Below are 22431 nucleotides of genomic sequence, written 5' to 3'. Positions count from 1 at the left end.
CCATAAATTGCTTGTTAAACTCACATATTGCTTGTTCGTTCTCTTCATATGACATACTACTTGTTAGTGCCATATTTGCTTGTTAGTGGTACTTATTGTGATAGAGTACTTGCTAAGTATGCTAGTTATGGCATGCTCATACTTGTTACTGCTACTTAGTAGGAGACATTGCTTGTTAGTGCTACTAATTGCTTGTTATGGTTAGTGTAGTTACTATGACATAGTGCTTGATAGTGTTGATTAGTTCTTCAAGTATTGCTTGTTTATTGCAACAATGTAGTTCCTATTATTGCTTAATAGTGGTTATTAGTGCTTGTTAGTACTTGCTAATGCCACATATAAGTTGATGGTGCTTGTTTGTGCTACATATTTCGTGTTACTTTCACTTTTTTTTTCCTTTTCCAAAGAAAGGAATCTTCTATTAATGCTTGAAAGATTTTCATACAAGACAGCAGCACCGAAGGTGCTGAGTATGGAAAAAAAACCAAAAAAGGCTGAAAGAAAAACCGGCATGTTGCTTCCACTTACTGTCACATAGTGCTTGTTAGTGCCTGTTAGTGCTTGTTAGTGACTGCTAGTTCAATAACCTGCTAATTAGTATCTATTGATACTTGTTGGTGCTAATTAGTGCTTATTAGTGCCTGATAGTTCAGTAACCTGCTAATTAGTACCTGTTAATACTTGTCGGTGCTAATTAGTACTTGTTAATACTTATTAGTGCCCTGTTAGTTCAGTAAACTGCTCCTTAGTACCTGTTAGTGGTTGTTAGTGCATGTTTGTTCAGTAATATGTTTGTTCAATAACTTGTTAATTAGTACTACTTAATGTTGCTTGTTTTTGCCTGTTAGTGCATGTTAGTTCCTGATAATGCATGTTAGTCTTGCCTGCTAGTGTTGCTTGTTAGTGCCCGCGTTAGTGCTTGTTAGTGCCCGTTAGTGCTTGTTAGTTCCTGTTAGTTCAAAAACCTGCTAATTAGTACTTGTTAGTGCTTGTTAATACTTGTTGATGCTTGATCCTAATCTGTTCACTTTTGTAGATAAATTTTTTTATCACATTGAATGTTTTCATGTGCAGGTTGAGTTATTTATAGAGTTCAAGAAAAATTATCCAGACATCACAATGCAACAACGCTCATTTGAATGATTAAAACCATTTTTTGTCTGTAAATTGAAGGATAGATATACATGTTGCTGCATTCAACATGTCCAAATGGCCTTCTTGAAAGACTCCATCGATGTCATGTATCATCCCAACACCAGTATGCATGGAGCACTACCCACCATGTTTCCGTTAAGGTTTTTGAGGATCTAGACATAACTGTTGGAAAACAGGGGGAGAAAAAAAGAAGAAAGGTGCTCACATTCAAGAAAATGACCTACAGTGCCTTTGCTAGTAGTGGTACTCAATGCTTTGCTTAGATTAGTGGTTAGAGCTGGTAGTTGGTGCTACTAATTAGTAATGTTGTTGCTACTAATTAGTGCTACTAGTGCTGTTACAAATTGGTAATGCTACTAAGTAGTGCTGCTACTACCACTAATTAGTGTTGCTGCTAGTTGTTAATGCTGCTGCAAGTAGTTGGTGCTGTTGTTGCAGTGCCAGTAAATGCTGCTAATAGTGGTACTCAGTGCTCAATATGGTTAGTGTCTTCCATCACATTGCAAAAGGATTTTAATGCCATGTACCTCCCAAGGACATTCTATTAATTTTAAGCACATTACATTATAAAAACACAAAGCAGGAGTTGAAATAAGAACACTACGAATGAGTCTTTGTTTCAACTGGAAAAGGAATCCAATTAGTCTTCCATCTCCAAAAAGGAAATTTATAGGAAAAAATGAATGATTTTTATAAAAACTATACATGATGTACAAAAAAGGTTGGTATCCAACTACATGCATCTGCTTCCATCTTCAATACTCTTTCTAGTAGTTGTGTCTTATCATATACTCCATAATGCCATTGGACTACTCATCATGGAAGAGGTCGTGCTCAAAATATGCCCTGTAGGACTAGCGATCCTCCATTTGCAGCCACACAAACAACCATGTTGCGAGGTCATCCATCAAATAGGAGCACAATTCTTTATCACTTTGCATCTCAAACTTTGGAAGCAGGTTCCAGTTGGGTTTCTACAAATCTTGTACAAGGAGTCATCCAAAATAAAAGTATTGGCTACCGACAAGTGAGTGAAGTTGTTCTAGATGGTCGGCAAGTCCTTGAATAGAACGAACCTCGGACATAAAAAAATTTTCCTTCAGAATCCATCATGAATCCAGCATTGTGATAGTCTTCTTCTGTCAAGACTGTTATCTTTCAAAATAGTTCAGCAAAGCATGTGCTTAGGATGTTGGTCACTTTTGTTCTTCTAGTTGTGCTCCAAATAAAAATGTCGAACCATGACAAACAGAATTCCAAGAAGGCAGCATCATCTTTACAAATAAACATGGTCTGTCCCATGCACCCACCATGGCTTTCCATCAAGTGTGCATAGGATGGGGGTGCATCGCCATGATACGACTCAATGACCTTCACTAGTAGGCCGTTCAAATCTAAGATTACAGGTCTTCTTTCTTGATGGAGAGGCACTGGTACCACTATCGGTGGCCTCACTGGAGGTGGAGGCAAGGACAAGAGCTACAAGTGATCCATCAAAGGGATGTCTACAGGTCCCGAAGGCTTTGGCTTCAATCTTTCCAATATGTCCAGACACCTCTTGTGAAACCAATCCCATTTTTTTTCTTCCCTCCTTTGTTGCCTCTTCTACCTCCTAGCGATATGTTTTTGGCATGCTTTCTTTTCATGGTGGATGGCCAACTGCAAGCCTGCTTCCCTTTCTGCCACATACATCGAATCTTGGACCATATTGTATGGTTGAAATACATGTGGATAGATAAACATGACAGGTTTAAGTACAGGATTCCAATAGTCAATCACATTTGAAATACAGTTTTTAGAAACGGTATATCTGGACAGAAATCAAATAAAGGTTTAAGACCAGAATTTAAAATAGATTTTAAATACAAATGATAAATAAAATTTAAGAACACATGTTGAAATACCTATTTTAACTATTTTGGAATCATTCAAATTTGGGCATTTTAGATTGAAGGACACTTGAACAACTCAAATCATCCACATTGACATTGATGGTGAACTAGTTCAAATCTTACTACATATAAGACAAGGTCAATGACAAATAAATCCATGGCAGTGTGCTAACACCCTTAATTTGAAAGCACATGTAAAGCAGAGAGAGAATTTCAATTGTGTAACCTCAAAATCATACAACTCCCAGTGATGGAATCACAAAATGCATCAAATTGATAAACTTTGCATAGATCCATACAAGTCTCAGAATACTGAGTTTTTTTCAAAGCTCTTGATATAGAGCATGCCCAATAACAAATACAATGTAAGCTATAAGTCTTCACTGCCCATAGGGCCATCTGGGGCTATAACTTCTTACAGGATCTGGGCTTTAAGGGGGGACCATGTGAGGGAGTTGTTTTTGCTTTTGGACCAACAACACTACCTCTGGAGGCATCGATGTGCTCTGCTTTTCTAGCCGGACATCTAGAGGCTTGGCACTGGAGCCTGCAGCAACTGCAGGACTTTTTCCCTTTCGCTCCTTGCTGTGGCTCCGCTCCTAGTCTCCAAGGTTCTTCTGCACCCTGAGACATGTGAAGGCACAGACTGTAAATTTTAGGCACATGTTCATCTTTTGACTCTAAAATTACTGAAAAGCCAAAACTGTCTCACCTTTCTCCAATCCATCCATCTTTTGTTTCTTTGCTCTTTTACCAATAAAACTCTGCAGCAAGAGGTCATTCTCCTCTATAGAAACATCCTGCCTTAAGTGTTCATCCTCCCTTGCAGGGGATTTCTCTTTCTCTTTCTGTTCAACTGGAGGGGAATTCCCTTTTCCACTATAGTGCATTTCAGTGACATCCTCCTTCCCTACGAAGGAGTCAAGCAAAGACAAATGGTCACACTCAGACTGCTTATGTGACGAACCTACTTGAGACATTTGCTGCCCTACAAGTAACAATAGTCAATTGACTGAACATTAACAAGACTTAAATGCATGAAATAGTCTCTAATAGTGCTTATGTTATTTGCAACTCTTGTTTGAGCTCTAATAGTGCTCTACTAGTCCTACTTCATGCTGTAATTATGCTTTTTAGTGCAACTTAGTATTCAATTAGTGCTATAATAGTGCTCTAATAGAGCTTTCTACATTTTAGTACTCTAATAGTGCTCAATTAGTACTTACTAGAGTCCCAGTACCCATTAGTCCTCTAATAGTCGTCAAATAGTGCTTTTTAGTGATCTAATAGTGCTCTAATAGTGCTTCTTAGTGCACTGATAATTGGTCTAATCTATGATAGAACTTACTAGAGTTCCAATACCTATTAGTCCTCTAATAGTACTATAGTAGTGTTGTAATAGTGTCCTCCAAGGCTATGCTATAACTTGATATAGTCCAAGTGCCTACTCAGTGCCTAGTACTACTCTATTAGTGCTCTAATTGTGCTATAATAGTGCTTGTTATGCACTATTAGTGTTGGTCACAGCTATGCTAGAACTTCTTAAGAGTTCAAGTACATGTTAGTCCTCTAATAGCGCTCTAATAGTGTTTTAATAGTGTCCTCCAAGGCTATGCCATAACTTGATATAGTCCAAGTGCCTAGTACTACTCTATTAGTGCTCTAATAGTGCTATAATAGTGCTTGTTAGTGCACTATTAGTGATGGTTAGAGCTATGCTAAAACTTCTTAAGAGTTCAAGTACATGTTAGTCTCTAATATAATAGTGCTCTAATAGTGTTTTAATAATGTCCTCCAAGGCTATGCTATAACTTGATATAGTCCAAGTGCCTAGTACTACTCTATTAGTGCTCTAATAGTGCTTGTTAGTGCACTTAGTGTTGGTCAAAGCTACACTGGAAGTTCTCAAGAGTTCAACTATATGTTAGTAATGTAATAGTGCTCTAATAGTGTTGTAATAGTATTCTCCATGGCTATGCTATAACTGGATATAGTCCAAGTGCTTGGTACTACTGCAATAGTGCTCTAATGTTGATCACTTAGTGCTTGTTAGTGCACTATTAGTGTTGATCAGAGCTACACTAGAACTTCTCAAGGGTTCAAGTACATGTTTATCCTCTAATAATGCTCTAATAGTGTTCTCCAAGGCTATGCTAGAGCCACACTAGAACTTCTCAAGAGTTCAAGTACATGTTAGTCCTCTAATAGTGCTATAATAGTGTTGTAATAGTGTTCTCCAGGGCTATCCCAAAACTTGATATAGTCCTAGAGCTTGGCACTACTGTAATAGTGCTCTAATAGTGCTTGTTAGTGCACAATTAGTACTGGTCAAAGCTAAGCTAGAACTTCTTAAGAGTTCCAATACATGTTATTCCTCTAATAATGGTCTACTAGTGCTACAATAGTGCCTGTCAGTGCAGTAACACTGCAAGTCAATGGTGTGTTGGTACTTGTTATGTGCTCTAATGGTGCAAGTCAAAGATGTGCCACTACTGTAATAAATAGTGTAAGTGCTATGCTAGAGCTCTAAACAATGGCCAAGGTAGTGTTGGTGAAAACTTACCTCCAAAGTCAATTGAAGCATGTAGTTTTGTGTCCTCATGTGGTGGTTGATGTGCACCTACCACCAATGACCATGCAACATCAGTTATTCGTTGTCCATGACCCGAATGCATGCACTCTTGCTTGATGGCGCATAACTGTGTGAAGCAAAATAGATGGTACAGTTGTTTGCATGGTAGCATGCAAACACGCAAACACCCTGTACCTCATCATCATGGCCAAGGCCACACCCAGCACAAGAAACATAAACTATCAAAGGGATTGGAATCCTAGCGGCTTGCTGCCAACATGGCACAGGAGGCTGCAGAGTTGTAGAGGCTCTTCTCCGCACATGTTAGACCATCTTCTGAGCAAACTCTACATGCACCTCACATTCCCTTAGATCCACTTCCCGTCGGCGCGCTTCTTCCTGAAAACACATGAATAACTAAAAAACCATCTCCCAGGTGTTTGAAAAATCAAAGTCTTGCAAGCACCAAAGTTTGCGTAGGCGAGACCAACATACCTCTACAGAATCCATGGCAGCCTGAACATTAACGAAGCTATCAACCTCCATGTAGGCAAGCATGGATTTCAGAGTTTCTATTCTCACATGCAGATTCTTTTTTTCTATTTTCGCTATAGTCTCACATGCCTCCATGGCATTGGCCATATCATTCTTCACCTTTTGGGTTGTTGAGGTAACGCCTCGAGTTTCATGCAGTTAGCATTTTTCCTTCTCAAGAGACTCCACTGCCTTTTTGTATTCCTCCCTTGCCCCGCAACTAGCATCTTTTATTTGTCTTGCAACAGTACCACTGCAAATTTGAAATTCTCCGACCTGGCATCTTCTGTGCCTGGGGTTGGCCACCCTTGGCTACTCCCATCGAAACAAATGCTTCTACCAACAAAAGCTTGCGAAGCCAAAGGAGCTCCAGATTTCCTCTCGTTGTCATCCTTCTTATTCCTACTCAGCCACTTGTCAAACTTTTGCTGGAGCTTGTCTTGGTGTTGGACCAGGGAGATTATGCTCTCAGCAAAATCTGCCCAAGCAATCAACCCTATGTTTGTACAACCTTTTTGTCCATACTCATAAGCAAATCCTCTTGCAAACAAGAGGAACAACTCCAAGTTGATCGAAGGCTCTTGATAGACCTTCAGATGAAACTCCAGAAGCTAGAAGTACACCTCGGGCTTGACTAATCGGCACCTTATTTTTTCTTTCCCCTGTCGAAGGTGGGAAAAAATAGTCAACCAGAACCTATCCAGAACATCAAATTTTGTGAGTTGGCGTGGGTTCAGGCCCACCAAGCTTAGACCATACTCTGTGTGGAAATCCTCCTTGGTCTTGCAAAACACCTTCTGGCATGGAGTGTCAATGTGGGGTGCTTTAAATCTTGACATTGCCCAAAAAAGTGAACTGAATACTGATACTACAAATTTAAAATACAGACACAGTTAGACAAACATCTGATATGGATTGCAAAAAAGAAAAGAGATATATTATTAAAGACACAGTTAAAACAGATATAGATTGTGTTAAAATAGTTAAAACAATAAAGCTAATTTGTTGCTGCATGACATTCGACAAGCCAACAGCTATGCTAAAGAGGATTCGAAAAGGCAAGACGCAGAGGCTTTGCCACCAACCAAGCTCTTCTATGAAGTCTTTATCTAATAGTGTCCTATCTTTCTAGCTCATTTTCATGCATGCGCCAGCTGAACATGCATTTGTATTGATGGATTCTCTTCCTCTTGTTGTTATAGAGGCTCTCTCCATTATTTTCACAATGGAGGACTTCGAGCTCGTATAAAAGAAACAATAGTCCTACATTTTGAAGCTGGATGCTACAAACAAGTAAGGAGCTTGTTTTTACAAAAAGAACAGTCCTACGTTTAGAGGAGCTCATTTTTATAGAAAGAACAGTCCTATGTTTGGAAGCTTCACAATCGATGGCTACTTTTGGACAAGCAAGGAGCTTGTTTCAAAAAAAGAATAGTCCTGGAGCTATGTCATCTCACTTGGTCCACCTACTCATGCAAGAAGGATGTTGCTGGGTTTCGCTTGCAGCTCGCTCCAGCTCACGATCAGCAATAGAAGAAGCAGACTTCAGCAGAAGGAAGAAGAATATGAGGAAGGAAGCTTTGCATGTGCTGCATAAGGCTTGGTTCACGCAGAACTCTCATTTCGTCTACGGGTGTGTGTGAGAGACGGAATTTATAGTCAGTGTAGTGCGTTTTCATTTTCTATATTTTAGTATGAATGAGAACTTATTAGTGTTTGATGATTTAAAAAATAATATTATTGATTATGTAGTTTTAGGATTTTTTTAAACTTTTAAGATATTTATTGTGACTAACTTAAGAAAAAGGCAATTGATATTTATACGAATTCAAAAAGTCACCATTTTATTGATAGAAATGTTTTCATTCTTTTCAAAATTGGTTTTAAAATTCTACAATGAAAATCTAGCACTGACAAGAATAAAGGTTCAAGTATTGTAACAAAATGAATCCCCATACTAATGCATTTTGATGGAAGAAGTGTTTATGATTCTAACATACTATAAGTACTCCATCATATTCATTTAGCGTTCTTAATACCATAAATATTCATCTTATGCTAAAAAATTTACTTTAGATTTTTTAGAATTGAAAACATTCTCAATTTAATCTTTTCAAAAGTCTACTAACATGCATAACTTAAACCTTTTTAATAATACTATTCAAGCCTCTATGAATATGGCTTTCACTTGCTCCTCATCTAGCATCCATTAAGTTTGGCAATGCCATTTTTATGGGGGGGAAAACAAAAATGACATTTTGATTAGTCAATTTATGAGTCTTCACCTTCTATTTTATCTACATTTTTTTTGCTAGCATATGCGAATACAAATTGCAAACAATTTCAATTTATGCCTTCCCAAGTATATTTACACCCATAACATGCTTACATTTAATAATGAATTAGAAAGGTTTTAAATGGAGACAAGATACACAAACAAAAAAATGTATTTTAAAGAAAGATTTCGAGAAATAAAAGCTTCAATGTCAATGGATTAAATTTGTCAAGGACTTTGTTACAAAAAAATGCCCAACCTGGACACTTTGATTACTCAATTTTTGAGTCTTCACCTTCTATATTGTCTACATTTTGTGCAACACAGAGCATGTGATACCTCATCCTCTTAGGGGAATTTTTTAATGCCTCTATTGCCACATTGAAAGGAAATTTGGATGGTGTATAGAAGCATTGTTAAAAATCTCTCACACATAACTCTAATTGACTACCAAGCCTATTTTGTTTCTTGTTTTTTGCATGAAAGCATGGATAGGTGGAACCACTTTTCTCCTTTTTTGAAGGCTTTCACATGGTGGTTTTTGGAGTGTAAGAGGACATATTTTCCAAGATGGGGGGAAGAGTTTTAGAATTTCAAAAAAATGATGTGATGAGAAGTGCAAGGCATCCCAGACATGTCACTTCACTCTACTTGCCACTTCATTGTACTCTCCACTTTGAGCTTCTTTGTGTGTGTGTGTGTGCGCGCGCAAGCATCTGCAGTTGTTCCAAGACTCTCTCTCTCTTGACATCCTAAACAGGTAGCTGTTAGAATGAAAACTACGCCGAGAAAGTGTGCCAGCAAGTATTTGTGCCTTGATAAAGTTGGAAAAAAAGTGTCCATCAAAATCCCTTTTGCAAGGTAAAATTTTTCTATCCTTCATTGTTCATATGTGATTCTAACAAAGGCACACACTCCTCATTCAGTCATGACTCTTCGCTTTGTTGTATGGTTTCATGTAGGAAGTCATAAATAATGCACCACATTAGCATGAATGATGAATCACACGAGCAAGAACTAGCCTTAAATTAAATTGTGGTTCTAGCTAAAAATTAAAGAGAACACATAGAAATTGATGTGGCATGCAAGGTCTTGTGAATTGATAACTTTCAAAGTACATGTAAAAATGATGTGCATACATAATGTGGTCATGTGGAATGATGAGGTGGCATGCATGGTACTATTAGTGGCATGCTATGTGCTTAGATAGAGTTGTGTGATGGGGTGTGCTAAAGGGGCCTTTTATGATATGTCAACGCTAATGTGTCCCTAATGGTGTGGCACTACAATATGTCCAACCGATATGGTAGGTAACTACATGGATGACCACGTGCACACGCTAAGGCCATACAATCTAACATGTGGCACCTTATCTAGATCTTGATTACATTAGGAGATGGTAGATAAGAGACTTGTGTTACTTAAGAGGTTAACTTGACCTAGCAATCAAGCATACTTAAGAGCCATGCGAGTAACATATCATAAGAGGATAACATGACCAACATAAGAGCCATGACAGTAACATAACCTAAGAGAATAACATGTCCAAATGTTACAGTAGGTTTGGATTCCAATTAAACGTTGGGTGAAAGAGGTGGTCTTTCTAGGAAATACAATCAATTGAAGAGCACTATTATAGGAAATACAATCAATTGATTGTAATTCTAGGAAATACAATCAATTGAAGAGCACTCTTATAGTAGGCAACACTAAGTACTTCTTACTGGATATGGTTATGTATGCGGAGATGGTTGGTGACTACATGATAGGTGTGACTTCTCAATGACAATGGTCTATGGATCCTGTTAAAAGATGTTATGCAACTAGGTGCAACAACATGGTGGCAAACCCTTAAACATATTGCAAGATGTAATAGAAAATAGAGAGGCTCATATAGAGAAAATGAGCTAGAGCTGTGGAACATGGATTTTAAAGAGCCTAGAAAAGTGTTGTTCTATGTTGAGATTGCCTCCTTATCCAATAGAAATCACTTTCCCTCCCAAAAGCATGATGAAATTATATTAAGGAAATGTAAATTTAGCTTCTTTATTAAATGATTTTATGTTTGAGTTGGGACCACTAACAAAAAATGAAGGACAAGAACATGAAAATGCAGCAACAATACCTTACCTAATTCCCCTCTTGAGCATAAACATATCCAAGGTCCAAACCTCTTCTCGGTACTTAAAAGTCTTCAAATTGTATGACTTGAATGTCCCCAAATGTCCATTAAAACCCAAAATCTGATGAGTAAGTACACACTCCTATAATGTAGCCCTTGTGTTGTTGCATTTGATAAAAAACTATGAGTAATTATTCACAATGCTCATGTCCTCTATATGCTACAATTTGAACATACCAAAAGACCATGCCCCATACTAGGAGCTTTGCAAGAACTTCATGTGCTTCTAGAAGTGAGCCGCATGTGAACCATCTCATTAAAGAAACCTTTCTTAAAGTCTTGGCCCTTGAGCCTAGCTCCTGTCTAGCTCTTATGCATCCACAATGTTGTAAGCTATAAACAAGTGTGACAACATTTGTAGAGAGGCCCTTGCCTTATATCCGATAAAAATGGTAAAGTGCTTCACCACCACAATAAAATTTGGCACACCCAACAATGAACAATTGAAGTGGAAACGTTTGAAGAAAATTATGGGTCTTTGCAAGCCAGCCATACGATTCTCCTTTACATAAAAGATACTTTCCTCGTGAAAACCAAAATATATGTTGATAAAATATCTCACCTATAGACATTACATATTTCATAATCTAAACAAAAATAGCTCTAAGCTCATCTAGGACAAGTTTGGAATGAATGCTCATCATAATAGAAGCATCATATCCTCCACACAATAGTTTGGAATGAATGCTCATCATAATAGAAGCATCATATCCTCCACACATGAGGGATGTGGAAATGAGGAGAATCACTTTCCAGGATGTGAATCCACCTGCATATCTTGATAGATAGCAAGCTGTCCATGCACCAAATGTGCAAGAAATGGTACCACCAAGTACTCCCACAGGTATACAATCAAGGGTAGATGATGGATCATCTATTGGTGGAAATGATGAGCCAAATGTGGTTGATATGCAGGTGGGACAGCAAGCTGAAATGCCATTGAGAAGATCATCTAGAGTGTCTAGACCGCCTGATAGGTTTGTTCCAGGGGTAGACTATGTGATGCTTACTGATTGCGGGGAGCCTTCTTGCTACAGAGAGGCTATGATGCGTGAGGATCAACGCAAGTGGGAGTATGCTATGCAATCAGAGATGAGTTCACTTATGAAGAATAAGACTTGGGACTTGGTTTCTTTGCCACATGGAAAGAAAGCATTGCCATGTAAATGGGTCTACAAAATGAAGGTCACAGGTGATGATGTGCCTAGGTACAAGGCCCGTTTGGTCGCTAAAGGGTTCAAGCAAGAGAAGGGTGTGGACTTTGATGAGATATTCTCTCCAGTTGTGAAGATGACCACACTTAGATGCATGCTTGGACTAGTGGCATCAGAGGATATGGAGCTTATGCAGATGGATGTCAAGACAGCTTTCTTGCATGGGGATTTGCATGAGGAAATTTACATGGTGCAGCCAGAAGGCTTTGAAGAAAAGGGCAAAGAGCATTTAGTTTGCAAGCTGAAGAAGAGTCTCTATGGTCTTAAGCAAGCACCTAGAGAATGGTATCAAAAGTTTGATGCTTTCATTCGGTCCCAAGGTTTTAGAAGGAGTGAAATTGATCACTGCCTCTACACTAAGAGGGCTAAGGATAGTAGCCTGATAATCCTGGCACTATATGTGGATGATATGCTATTGGCTAGCAAGAATACTTATGAGCTAGATGCATTAAAGGCCAAGTTGCATGAGGCCTTTGATATGAAGGATTTGGGATTTGCAGGTCATATTCCTTGTATGCGCATCACGCGTGATCGGAGTAGGAAACTCCTTTGGCTTTCACAAAAAGAGTATGTTACAAAAGTATTGCAGCGTTTCAATATGGAGGGGGGGAAGGTAGTGAGTACTCCATTGCCTCCATATGTGAAACTGAGTCATACACATAGTCCCAAATCAGATGAGGAAAGGGCCATGATGGCCAAGGTTCCTTATGCATCAGCGGTTGGGAGTCTTATGTATGCTATGATAGCTACTAGACCAGACATTGCATTTGCAATGGGAGTTGTTAGCCGGTATATGGCTAATCCAGGAAAGAGGCATTGGGAGGCAGTTAAGTGCATCATGAGGTACATGAAGGGTACCAAGGAGATGTGCATTTGCTTTGGTAAAGGAGACATGCGTGTACTTGGGTACACAGATTCAGACTATGCAGGGCATGTGGATAGTAGGAGATCCACTTCTGGTTATGTGTTCACCTTTGCAGGTGGTGCAGTGTCGTGGATGTCTCGCGCACAGAAGTGCATTGCTTTGTCTACCACAGAGGCTGAGTATGTTGCAGCCACAAAGGGTTGCAAGGAGGCTATATGGCTTGATCGGCTAGTGGGAGATTTGGGGATTCATACAGGTGTACCGACATTGCATAGTGATTCCATGAGTGCTATTCAGCTAGCACGGAATCCGGTCTTTCATGCAAAGACCAAACACATTGAGGTCAGGTACCATTTCATCAGGGAGGTACTTGAGGACAAGCGCATAGAGCTTGTCAAGGTTCATACAGATGATGATAACCCTGCAGATATGCTGACTAAGAGTCTACCTAGTCAGCGGTTTGAGTATTGTCGTGTATTGATGGGCATTGGATAGTATGCTCAGTGGTTGTTCTCCCTTAAAGGCACATTGTCCTTTAAGTGGGAGGTTGTGGGGGTTAAAGGTCACTGTGCCTTTACCCCGGTTATGTACAATACTCAAACACATATATAAATGAATGAAAAAGAAGATTAGGGTGGTTCTGCACCCACCAAAACTTGTGTGGCTCTTTGTCTCTCTCTCTCCTTCTTCCGTTCTTGCTTCCGTTGAGAGCACTCTCATAAATTCCCCCTCTCTATTCTTCTATTGTTTTCACCTTCCACACGCACTTCAATTTAGATTTGTCATAACCACAAAGGGGTTCTTTAGCATTTTATTCAATGTGAATCATCATCTTTCCATGTTTTCTCTCTTCATGAGCTAGCTAGTCTCTCTTCTCATATCACTTTTCTTAAAATAAGGTATATTACAGTTTGATGCAACTTTCTTGGTGCAAGAGAATTTACTAGGGATAGTAAAATTGAAAGACATAGTCAAGGTACAAGAGGAAGTGGAAAGGTGGAGGTCACAAATTGTACAATATCAAAATATTAAAATTTTCAATATTTGTAGAGGGAGAAATAAACCTTAGAAAATGGATCCTTGTAGAGTAGCAAGCCAATTGATGCATGATTCAAGGTTTCAGTCAGAGTGAAGAGCACAAGATGTGGTGTCAAAGTTGGTGGGAGCATTCCAAGCAACAACATCAAGACATTCATGTAGCTACAAGACTGTCTCTTCAGAAATTTTACCAAGCACCTAAGGAATCATTGAGTGACAACTCTACCAACGTCCTAATAGTTGCCCAAACAAGAGACTCTACTTTTTTACTTAAAAGATGGCCTAGGAAATGTGGAAGTTGTGCACAACTTCGATCAATGAGTTGCAAAGAGGGCAAGATTAGTAGATAAAAACAAAATGGATTGGGCACACAACACTGAGAATTTTTCCATCAATAGGACCAGTGTGACTCTCACAATCGGCCATTGAGTGGAAGTAATATAGCCCATTGTGAGAAGCTTACATGAAAAACGATGCAAGAAAATGAGAGAGAGCCTACTTGAGGAAGTCATCGCTATAGTGACATTATTTTGATCAAATAACATGAGCATTTTTCTAAACAAGAAGGACACATTTAGGCTATGGATGGGATGCAAGTAGTACCATGAGCACATTGTACATATGCTTAACACAGCATAGGTGAGCATTTAAAATGTAGGTGAGTAGCACATGGACAAACCTTCAATGTGGTTAGTTGACATCTCTTTTTCTTTCAAAAAATTATCATTTGCATCATTTGTGATCAGAGAGAGAGAGAGAGAGAGAGAGAGTATTCTTTTGCAAGACAACTAGCTCGGTTGTTGACATAGCAAGCAAGCTTGACCACGAGGATGGTTTAGGCTAACTACTAGGTCGGTTCAGGGACTAACCCGATCATTGGCCTAAACCAACCCTCTAATTAGAAAAATAAGCTTACTAGCCCTATCTAATCGGTGCAATGATTTAGGGACTCTTTCTATAGTCAAAACAATAAGGCTTGAGTGGCACTAGTCCTAGCTAGCCGATATGATATTTGTAAGAGCAAGCTACTTGGCCAACCAATCCAACTAGCTTATTGGTAGGAACCAGCCCAATGGTTGAAACATCACAAATTTTTGCCCTATATAAGTAGGCCAAATGTTTAGAAACTAGACCAATGGTAAAAAAGATCAGCTTGTTGTCCAACCAATAGTAGTAATAGCAAGATAGCTAGGTTGGATAGCCAACCTAGCTAAATTATTGGACACTCAAACAATTTGTGTGTATTAAGGAGCCAACTTGATGGTTTAGAAACCATCATAGTGGTCAAAACGATAAGGTTGCTACTTTGATTAATCTATTTTGTCTTTTCTTATAGTTTTAACGTATTTAATGTACAAGAAGTCCATTTTTGGAAAGCTTTAACATATTTTCAAACAAGGATATTGCATGTTTAGTGAATGTTATTGAAGGTAGGGTTTTCAACTTATTTTTTACTTTTGTTTGAATGAGTAGATATAGATGTACCTAAGAATTGTTGCTCAAGACCCTAACATACCAGCCTACTACAAGAGCTTTGAGCATTGCAAGCCTTATTGTGTCAAGGGACACAAAGAGATGAATGTGAGCTGCTGCAAAATGCAGATAGATTTTGACCTAGCTTAGGAAACTTTGAATGACTTGATATGTGGTCATGCTAGAACAGCACACTACATTGAGATAGATGCCCATGTATCCTAGTGAATGCCCTGGAACCAAAATTAGGGTACTAGACAACCATGTTGTTATAATATGGAGGTAATATGGAGGAGATATGGAAAGGTTTATGTTGAAGGATCAGTTAAACAGAGATGGCTACTATCTTATAAGACCACTAGGCCATCATATCTTAGACTTCACTTTGTTTAATCCCTCTCAAAATCCGTGATTTTTCTGACGTAACTCGTTTCAAGAATAAGATGAAACTTAGAGTGGACATTGATACAACAAGAAGATAACCATTATAGTGTGTATCACCTATAGGCATCAGGAATTATACCCCATAAGGGGAAATGTGGGGTCTCAAAAGGGCCCCAAATTAGTCTTTCCTAATCTTTATTCGGATTAGGGAGGGATTTGAGGTGAACCCAATCGGAGTGCTCCTTTTATGGGCCAATGCCATGCTCAAGTGTCAGTAGGAATTCATGAGAAAAACTCCCATTGGCTCTTGTTCTCATAGAGGACCACACAACCCATCTTCCCCCCCTTCCCTTGACCCATGCTTCACCTTCCCCAACCCATTTGCACCTACACCAAATCTGCCCCACCCTCTTCATCAATGCGATGATGGACTCTCTATTGGAGATATTATCTCTATGGTACTCTTACTCTAGCTTACTGCTCTATTGTCCGCTCCTCCTCTAATCCTTTTCTTTGGTCCATAGCTCCTCCTTCCATTCATAATGTTGTAGCCAACTTTGTGATCCACAACACCAAAATTGCATTGGATGACTGTACCTACAACTTGAATGACTAGATAATCATGAGAGTATCTTTTAAGGGGCCACATAAAACTATCCAAGAGCAAGAGAGGGGATTTTACTAGTTGGCTTGTAAGGGTGCAACACATATGCATGACAAAGGACATTGTTCTTGCCTCCATTATCATTGCATTGTAACCTCTTCTACTCAGTATCTACTCTTTACAAAATCATTGGAATGTTTGTCTTTGAAATTTCTATGTTGGCTTTGGTAGGTGCTTATTCATGGCAAACGTATTTCCTAGAGACTTTGAAGAGTGGGAACTAGTTCACTAGTATTCTTTATATATTAAAAAAATCACTAGTATTCTTGAAGATGTGGGTAACCAAATGCATACACTATGGCCATCTTTAGAGCATTCCATAGCCATAACTTTAAGACATGGATTGTAACATGGTGGGTACAAGAACAATTCAATCATATAAAGAGAAGATTTGAAAGGATGTGGGCATGGCTAGGATGTTCAAATTCAACTTCCAATGGACAAGGTTATCTTGGTTCATGCATTTCATATTTTTATTTCTCGATTTTAAAACATCCAAATGTGTAGAAGAAAGACAATATTGTCGTGCAAGCACATAGATGAAAGTGTTCTTGATGCTTTGCTTAGGGAAATCACGGCAAGCGAACAGGGCGAATAGAAAGGTGATGTGTTTTAATATCATGCATGTTAGTATAATGTGGTTATTAGGTACCACAATTCATGATAGACATTGTATTGGCTTTTCAATATGCAAGGTGGAATTAAAAAAGCACCCATTAGCTTCAACTTGACGAGAGAGAGAGAGAGAGAGAGAGAGAGAGAGAGAGAGAGAGAGAGAGTTTATGAGATATTTATTTATATTTTAAGATTGTGTTTTGTGTGAGTGTGTGTGTGTGCACGTGCGTGTTGGTATTTATGTATATGTTTTTTGCAAATTTTGTTAAAATTCCTCAAAGTTTGAGATTTAGAAATAAAACCTTGAATTTTTTTTAATGCAATAGATGATAGCAACTTTGAGAGCCAACGGAGTGAGTCTCTAGCCCATCATAGATGGGTCAGGTTACTCGTTAAAAATAATAAAAATATACTTTTTAAAAATTTCTGCTATAAAGTATCTTATTTTTTAAAGAACAATATAACCATATATTTTATTATAAAGACTATATATTAGTAATTTTTAGGTTTGAACAACACAAATATTATAATACATAATTTATTCTATAAACATTTGTGCTACAATACAAGTACTAAAACTAATACTAACTAATCTACTGATCTTAACCTAGTACTAAATAAATTAAATATATTTTAAAACTAAATATTCTAAACTAATGAATCTAAACGAAGCTAATCTAGAAGATACTATTAATACGAACCTAATACTAACTAATTTACATATGTCAAATATATTTTTTGGGAGAAAGACAATAAAATTTTATAAACAAAGAAAACATAATACAAAGATAATTAGTTCGTATCTATTTAAAAGTGTAATTGATTTAATATATATAATAACTAATTAATTAAATATATACTAAAACTAATACTAACTAATCTACTGATCCTAACCTAGTACTAAATAAATTAAATATATTTTAAAACTAAATATTCTAAACTAAGCTAATCTAGAAGATACTATTAATACGAACCTAATACTAACTAATTTACATATGTCAAATATATTTTTTGGAAGAAAGACAAGAAAATTTTATAAACAAAGAAAACATAATACAAAGATAATTAATTAGTATCTATTTAAAAGTGTAATTGATTTAAGATATATAGAATAACTAATTAATTAGATATGCTCAATGCCCCATCCTCCTTGTAACCACCAGTGGTCCAAGGCGCTCAAGTTGTAAGGCTATTGCATTCTCAAGCACATGGGCACCATACCTCAACATGTTAATTGGAAATTTGGCATGTCTAGACCTGCACACAATTGGATCACAAACATGTAGGACTTATGTATTTTTGTGCACTTAGTCTAGCAGTAACAACGTATGAAATCCCAAATTCTTCATTTTGGAAATTTCAGTCCCTACAAACACATAAAATAGACCCTAAGCGTGCTGCTAATAATGATATGTGAAGTGTTGATAATGATGAGAAGTGTTGATCATGATGAGCATTGAAGACCATGGTAATAGTCCAGACTCCAGCTACTCCGTCGCCATAGCTCCATCGCCACCCTCCCAACCTTGCATTGCCCCCCTTCCTTCTCTGCTCGCTCTTGCATCGTCCTGCCCCATCTTTCACTCCACATTCCGTCTCTTTTTCCTTTTGGAATGTCCCGGACAGCTCCTCTCGTCACCGTGAGCAACGGGAGGAGAATCGCGATATTTCCCATTTGATGGAGCTCTTCGCCTTCCCACAGACTTTGCAGCAACAGCACAGCAAGTGTAGAGAGGGTCTGGCGGGGAAAGACTCCGGCTGCCGCGTATGCTGAGGTGAAGGACTAGCCGAGGTTCCGTAGTCTGTGGCCACCCGCCTATCTGCTGATGTGAAGGACTAGCCGAGGTTCCGTAGTCTGTGGCCACCCTCTGTCTCCAGATCTTAAAGCCTGCTTGCGAAGTTCCTCAGTGAAAACATGGGGATTTCGGAAGTGCAAAATGGTACGGTCTCGTCCATGGAAGGTAATATCGATGAGCGACAGCAGCGTAGTGATAGCACAAACTGTCGGTCCTTGTCTAATGGTGTAAACGAAATGTCGGAGAACGGAATTGAAAACCCCGAAGAAATGCACGAAACGAGAGACTTCAATCGACAGCCATGGAGTTTGTCCACGTGCTTGAGTTTGAAGCAAGGAAATTCACCCAATTTCTAACGTGTTGGGATCGCTTAAGGATGTCTTTTAATTTCTGGCTCGTTGTAAGTTATTAAAGCGGTTAAATTGCGCGCATAATGCCGTCTGGTCTTCGATGCATAAAGCCTTTATCAGCGTTGGCAAAAACGGGTGGTCATTTTCTCGTTGTCAAGGGCCATGAACTTGATTTTGTTGAAGCTCTGAACAAATGAAGGTTTAGTTGGCTAAGGACTAGAGAACTGCCAGCGTAGACTTTATGAGGCCATGATTCAATTTGCAGCCCTAGTGAGAGGCTTGTTGAGGCTTTACTTTTATTTGAATCTCCCGTGTCCTTTTGACTTTACATCGCTTTGAATTTGAAGCATTTTGTTGCCATGTAGGTGGTGCTTGTCCATTGGACACTTGGCATTTGTGGCAGATAATGGATCAGCATGACTAGAGCCTCCTAATTCTCTCTACAAAAGTCATCATGTGAATATTTGAGCTCATATATAGTGGAGTAGCCTCATCTAGTGGAAGCTATTTTGGCAAGACAAGTGATATAAATTGTCACTATAATGTTAAAAAGGATACGAAGAACTCATCATTAAGATGGCGCTCAGATTTTTATTGTGCGTTTACAAGCTCGTAAAAGAGCTGAGCACTTAACAGCTTAAAACATGTGAATGACTCTACTAACAGGACTACTTACATATGAAGAAAGTGAACCCTAAAGAAGAAATTCACCACCACACAGCAGGTCAGCAGCTCCACACAAGTTGGTAGTTCCACTGGACAGCTCAGGCCTCTTCTGAACAACAGGCAGGCTAGGCTGTCTGCTCATGCGCCTTGTATTATGCATGAATACTTGGCTGCCACATGTCTACACCATGTAAGGATACTTGCTTGAGATTTTTGCCCTTTTATCTTTGATGGTGAGGCCTAAGGCTAACAGAGCACTCTTGGATAGGGCAATGGCTGCAACAAACGTGCTGGAAGTTTATAAGGATGCATTGACATGGTTGACATTGTGTGACATGTTTGACCACATCACTCCAAAGATCTATTTACAGTAAAAACTCTGCCTGAACCCAGGCACAAGTTAGTGTGACATATGCCCTACATTGGAAAGTAATTCTCGTCTTTGTGACACAAACATTTTATATGTGCAGTCTTGAACTAAGTAGATCCTGTCTTCAAACCAGAGTCTTAAAATGAGAGAGGATTTTTTGTGTGTTAGCAGCATTCATTGCAGATCTTGTAACATTGCAGGAAAACTCTGATGGCAATGCCATACTCTTGGATGTTCCCATGAAACAATTTAGCAATTCTGGTCCATGGTATTAGTAATTACTGGCACAAAAGATAGCGAGGCTTAGTTTCATTGACCTATCTGTAATATGAAGACAGTGATTTCTTTCAGTCCTTCTAGGGCAAGTGTTGATTTCTGTAGTATCTTTGTGAATGTTTTTGTAAATGGAGAAAGTATGTTTATGCTGTGCTGTGGATGCCGCAGGAGTTAATCTAGCAAAGTTGAGCTCTTGGTTTCATGAAGTTCAAGATGCCATCGTTTTGTTCATAAGCTATTTTTTGACTCCCGGTATTGTGCTATGGGCTCTTGATTGCAGGGTCCTGAAATTCGGACTGGATTTTTGGAGAATGGTAAGCCTGTGCAACTAATTGAGGGTCAAGAGTTAACTATCTCCACTGATTACAGCCCGAAGGGCAACTCCAAAATGATAACTATGAGCTACAAGAAGTTAGCACATGACGTGACGCCAGGAAGTACTATTTTGTGTGCTTGTGGCTCAATTTCTCTTTCTGTTTTGTCATGTGACACCGATGCCGGGACTGTAAAGGTCAGATGTGAGAATACAGCAGTATTGGGTGAGAGAAAGAATGTCAATTTACCTGGGGTAGTTGTCGATCTTCCCACTCTAACTGATAAAGATGTGGATGATATTTCGAATTGGGGTGTGCCAAACAAGATAGATATCATCGCCCTTTCTTTTGTTCGGAAAGGTTCAGACCTTGTTTCTGTTCGGAATTTACTTGGCAAGAATGCAAAGAGTATATATCTCATGTCAGAGGTACAAATCTTTCCTACGTTTGCCCTTTTTAATATGATTGTTTACGTCAAATGTTTTATTTAGGTTTGAATGTGTTGATTTTAGTTTTTGGGGCTATTTTGCTCGTAGACTTTTATGGAAGCCTTCATGCTCTCTGGTCCTGGAATCATGTCTGTGCAGTGTGATCTCTGTCCATAGCAGAAATTATTATTTTTTTCTTAAATGGCCATAACTTGTGTCATATGTGAACCCGTTTTTGGAAGTTTAAGTGTCTAAGCCAGTTTGAGCATATGCCAAAAATAGAAGGGTAATGCAGTTGGGAACGTAGTATTTTGCATAAAGGTCTTACAGATTTTTTTCCTTTGTGGTTGGGCTGTTGAATCGACATTTCTGTGGCATTTGATTTTGTAAGTGATTCCTATCAAGGTTTCGTGGCCCTTTTCTAATGCAAATACGTATTGGAGACTTAGTGGGTGAGTAACTTATGGGATGAATGGCTCTTTACAAGTGTTCAAAACTTTGGAAGATTCTCGATTTGAGGTAATTTGTATGTGCGAGCTTCTATGTTTAGCAACAAACCTCGAAATTGCATTCACATGTTTGGTAGACTGCCACCAACTTTTTTGGTCAGCTTATCTTCAGATTACCGCCTTCAAAGATGTTTCTAAAAAGACTCAGCTTCGGAAGCAAGGGCTGGTTTACAACCTAGTATTCACGCCTAAGTTAGTATTGATGTTAAGGCTAAACTTTGAGATGTGATGCATTCAGCTTCAATAGTCGAGTTGATGAAATGAGATTTACTATGGGCATCATTAAAAAGCAAGAATGGAGATACAATCAAGAAGATGTGATATCTGCACAAAGTCAAATGGGCTTTGAGCGGCTGAAGCCGAGGGAGGAATGAAAGCCTTATAAAGGAAAGTCAAAATTTTCCTTAGAACAGATCGAGACCTTCCGAAAAGAGGGAAAGTGTTTTGGATGCAGGACAGTAGGACACTTAACAGCTGTCTGTCCTGAAAGATCCAAGAATTCAAAGAACTAGGAAAAGCCAAGAGAACCACTAAAGCTTTTGGTGGGTGCAGTCCTGGATGTACTGGGGGGAGTTGCCAATCCAAAGGCCAGAGAACTGTCTCTTGTGGGGTAAAGTCAAAGGTCAGAACGTTTTGTTTTTGTTTGATATTGGAGTAATAGATAATTTTATTTCTCATGACCTAGCCATGTGGTTAGGAATTAAGGTCAAAGAGGTAGGGCAATCCCTTGATACTTGACAGATCTTTCGAGGGACAGTCAATATCAACGACACCGCTCATTGGAAACCTTAGGATCCATATTCAGGATTATGTGCATCACGAGGACTTTATGGTTTCACCTTTGGAACAAAACGATGTA

General features: G+C 38.7%; 1 protein-coding gene across 2 annotated transcripts; it reads left to right on the top strand.

Moving 5' to 3' along the window:
* Window positions 1-18672: 18672 nt before the first annotated feature.
* On the top strand, window positions 18673-21429 carry LOC147899070 (putative pyruvate kinase, cytosolic isozyme). Of its 2 annotated transcripts, none has more exons than XM_087378506.1 (2): window positions 18673-18803; window positions 20602-21429. In XM_087378506.1, exons 1-2 carry the CDS (start codon window positions 18801-18803, stop codon window positions 21124-21126), a joined length of 528 nt encoding a protein of 175 aa, XP_087234632.1. In that variant the 5' UTR covers window positions 18673-18800; the 3' UTR covers window positions 21127-21429. The 2 variants fall into 2 exon arrangements, with proteins under 2 accessions (XP_087234632.1, XP_087234631.1); XM_087378505.1 differs by having other exon boundaries at window positions 18673-18824.
* Window positions 21430-22431: the final 1002 nt, after the last annotated feature.

The sequence above is a fragment of the Dipteris shenzhenensis genome, chromosome 8, assembly GCF_047967505.1.
Source record: "Dipteris shenzhenensis isolate YYH24624 ecotype China chromosome 8, Dip_SZ_1.0, whole genome shotgun sequence".
Lineage (NCBI taxonomy): Eukaryota > Viridiplantae > Streptophyta > Polypodiopsida > Gleicheniales > Dipteridaceae > Dipteris > Dipteris shenzhenensis.
Note: the sequence above shows the minus strand (reverse complement) of the source record. Positions and strands in the feature narration are given on the sequence as shown.

Excerpts from the sequence above, each read along its gene's own strand:
- LOC147899070 (XM_087378505.1), top strand. The coding sequence starts at position 18,801 with ATGGTACGGTCTCGTCCATGGAAG. Across the intron at positions 18,825-20,601 it reads TACGGTCTCGTCCATGGAAG|GGTCCTGAAATTCGGACTGG; the intron begins GTAATATCGATG and ends TCTTGATTGCAG.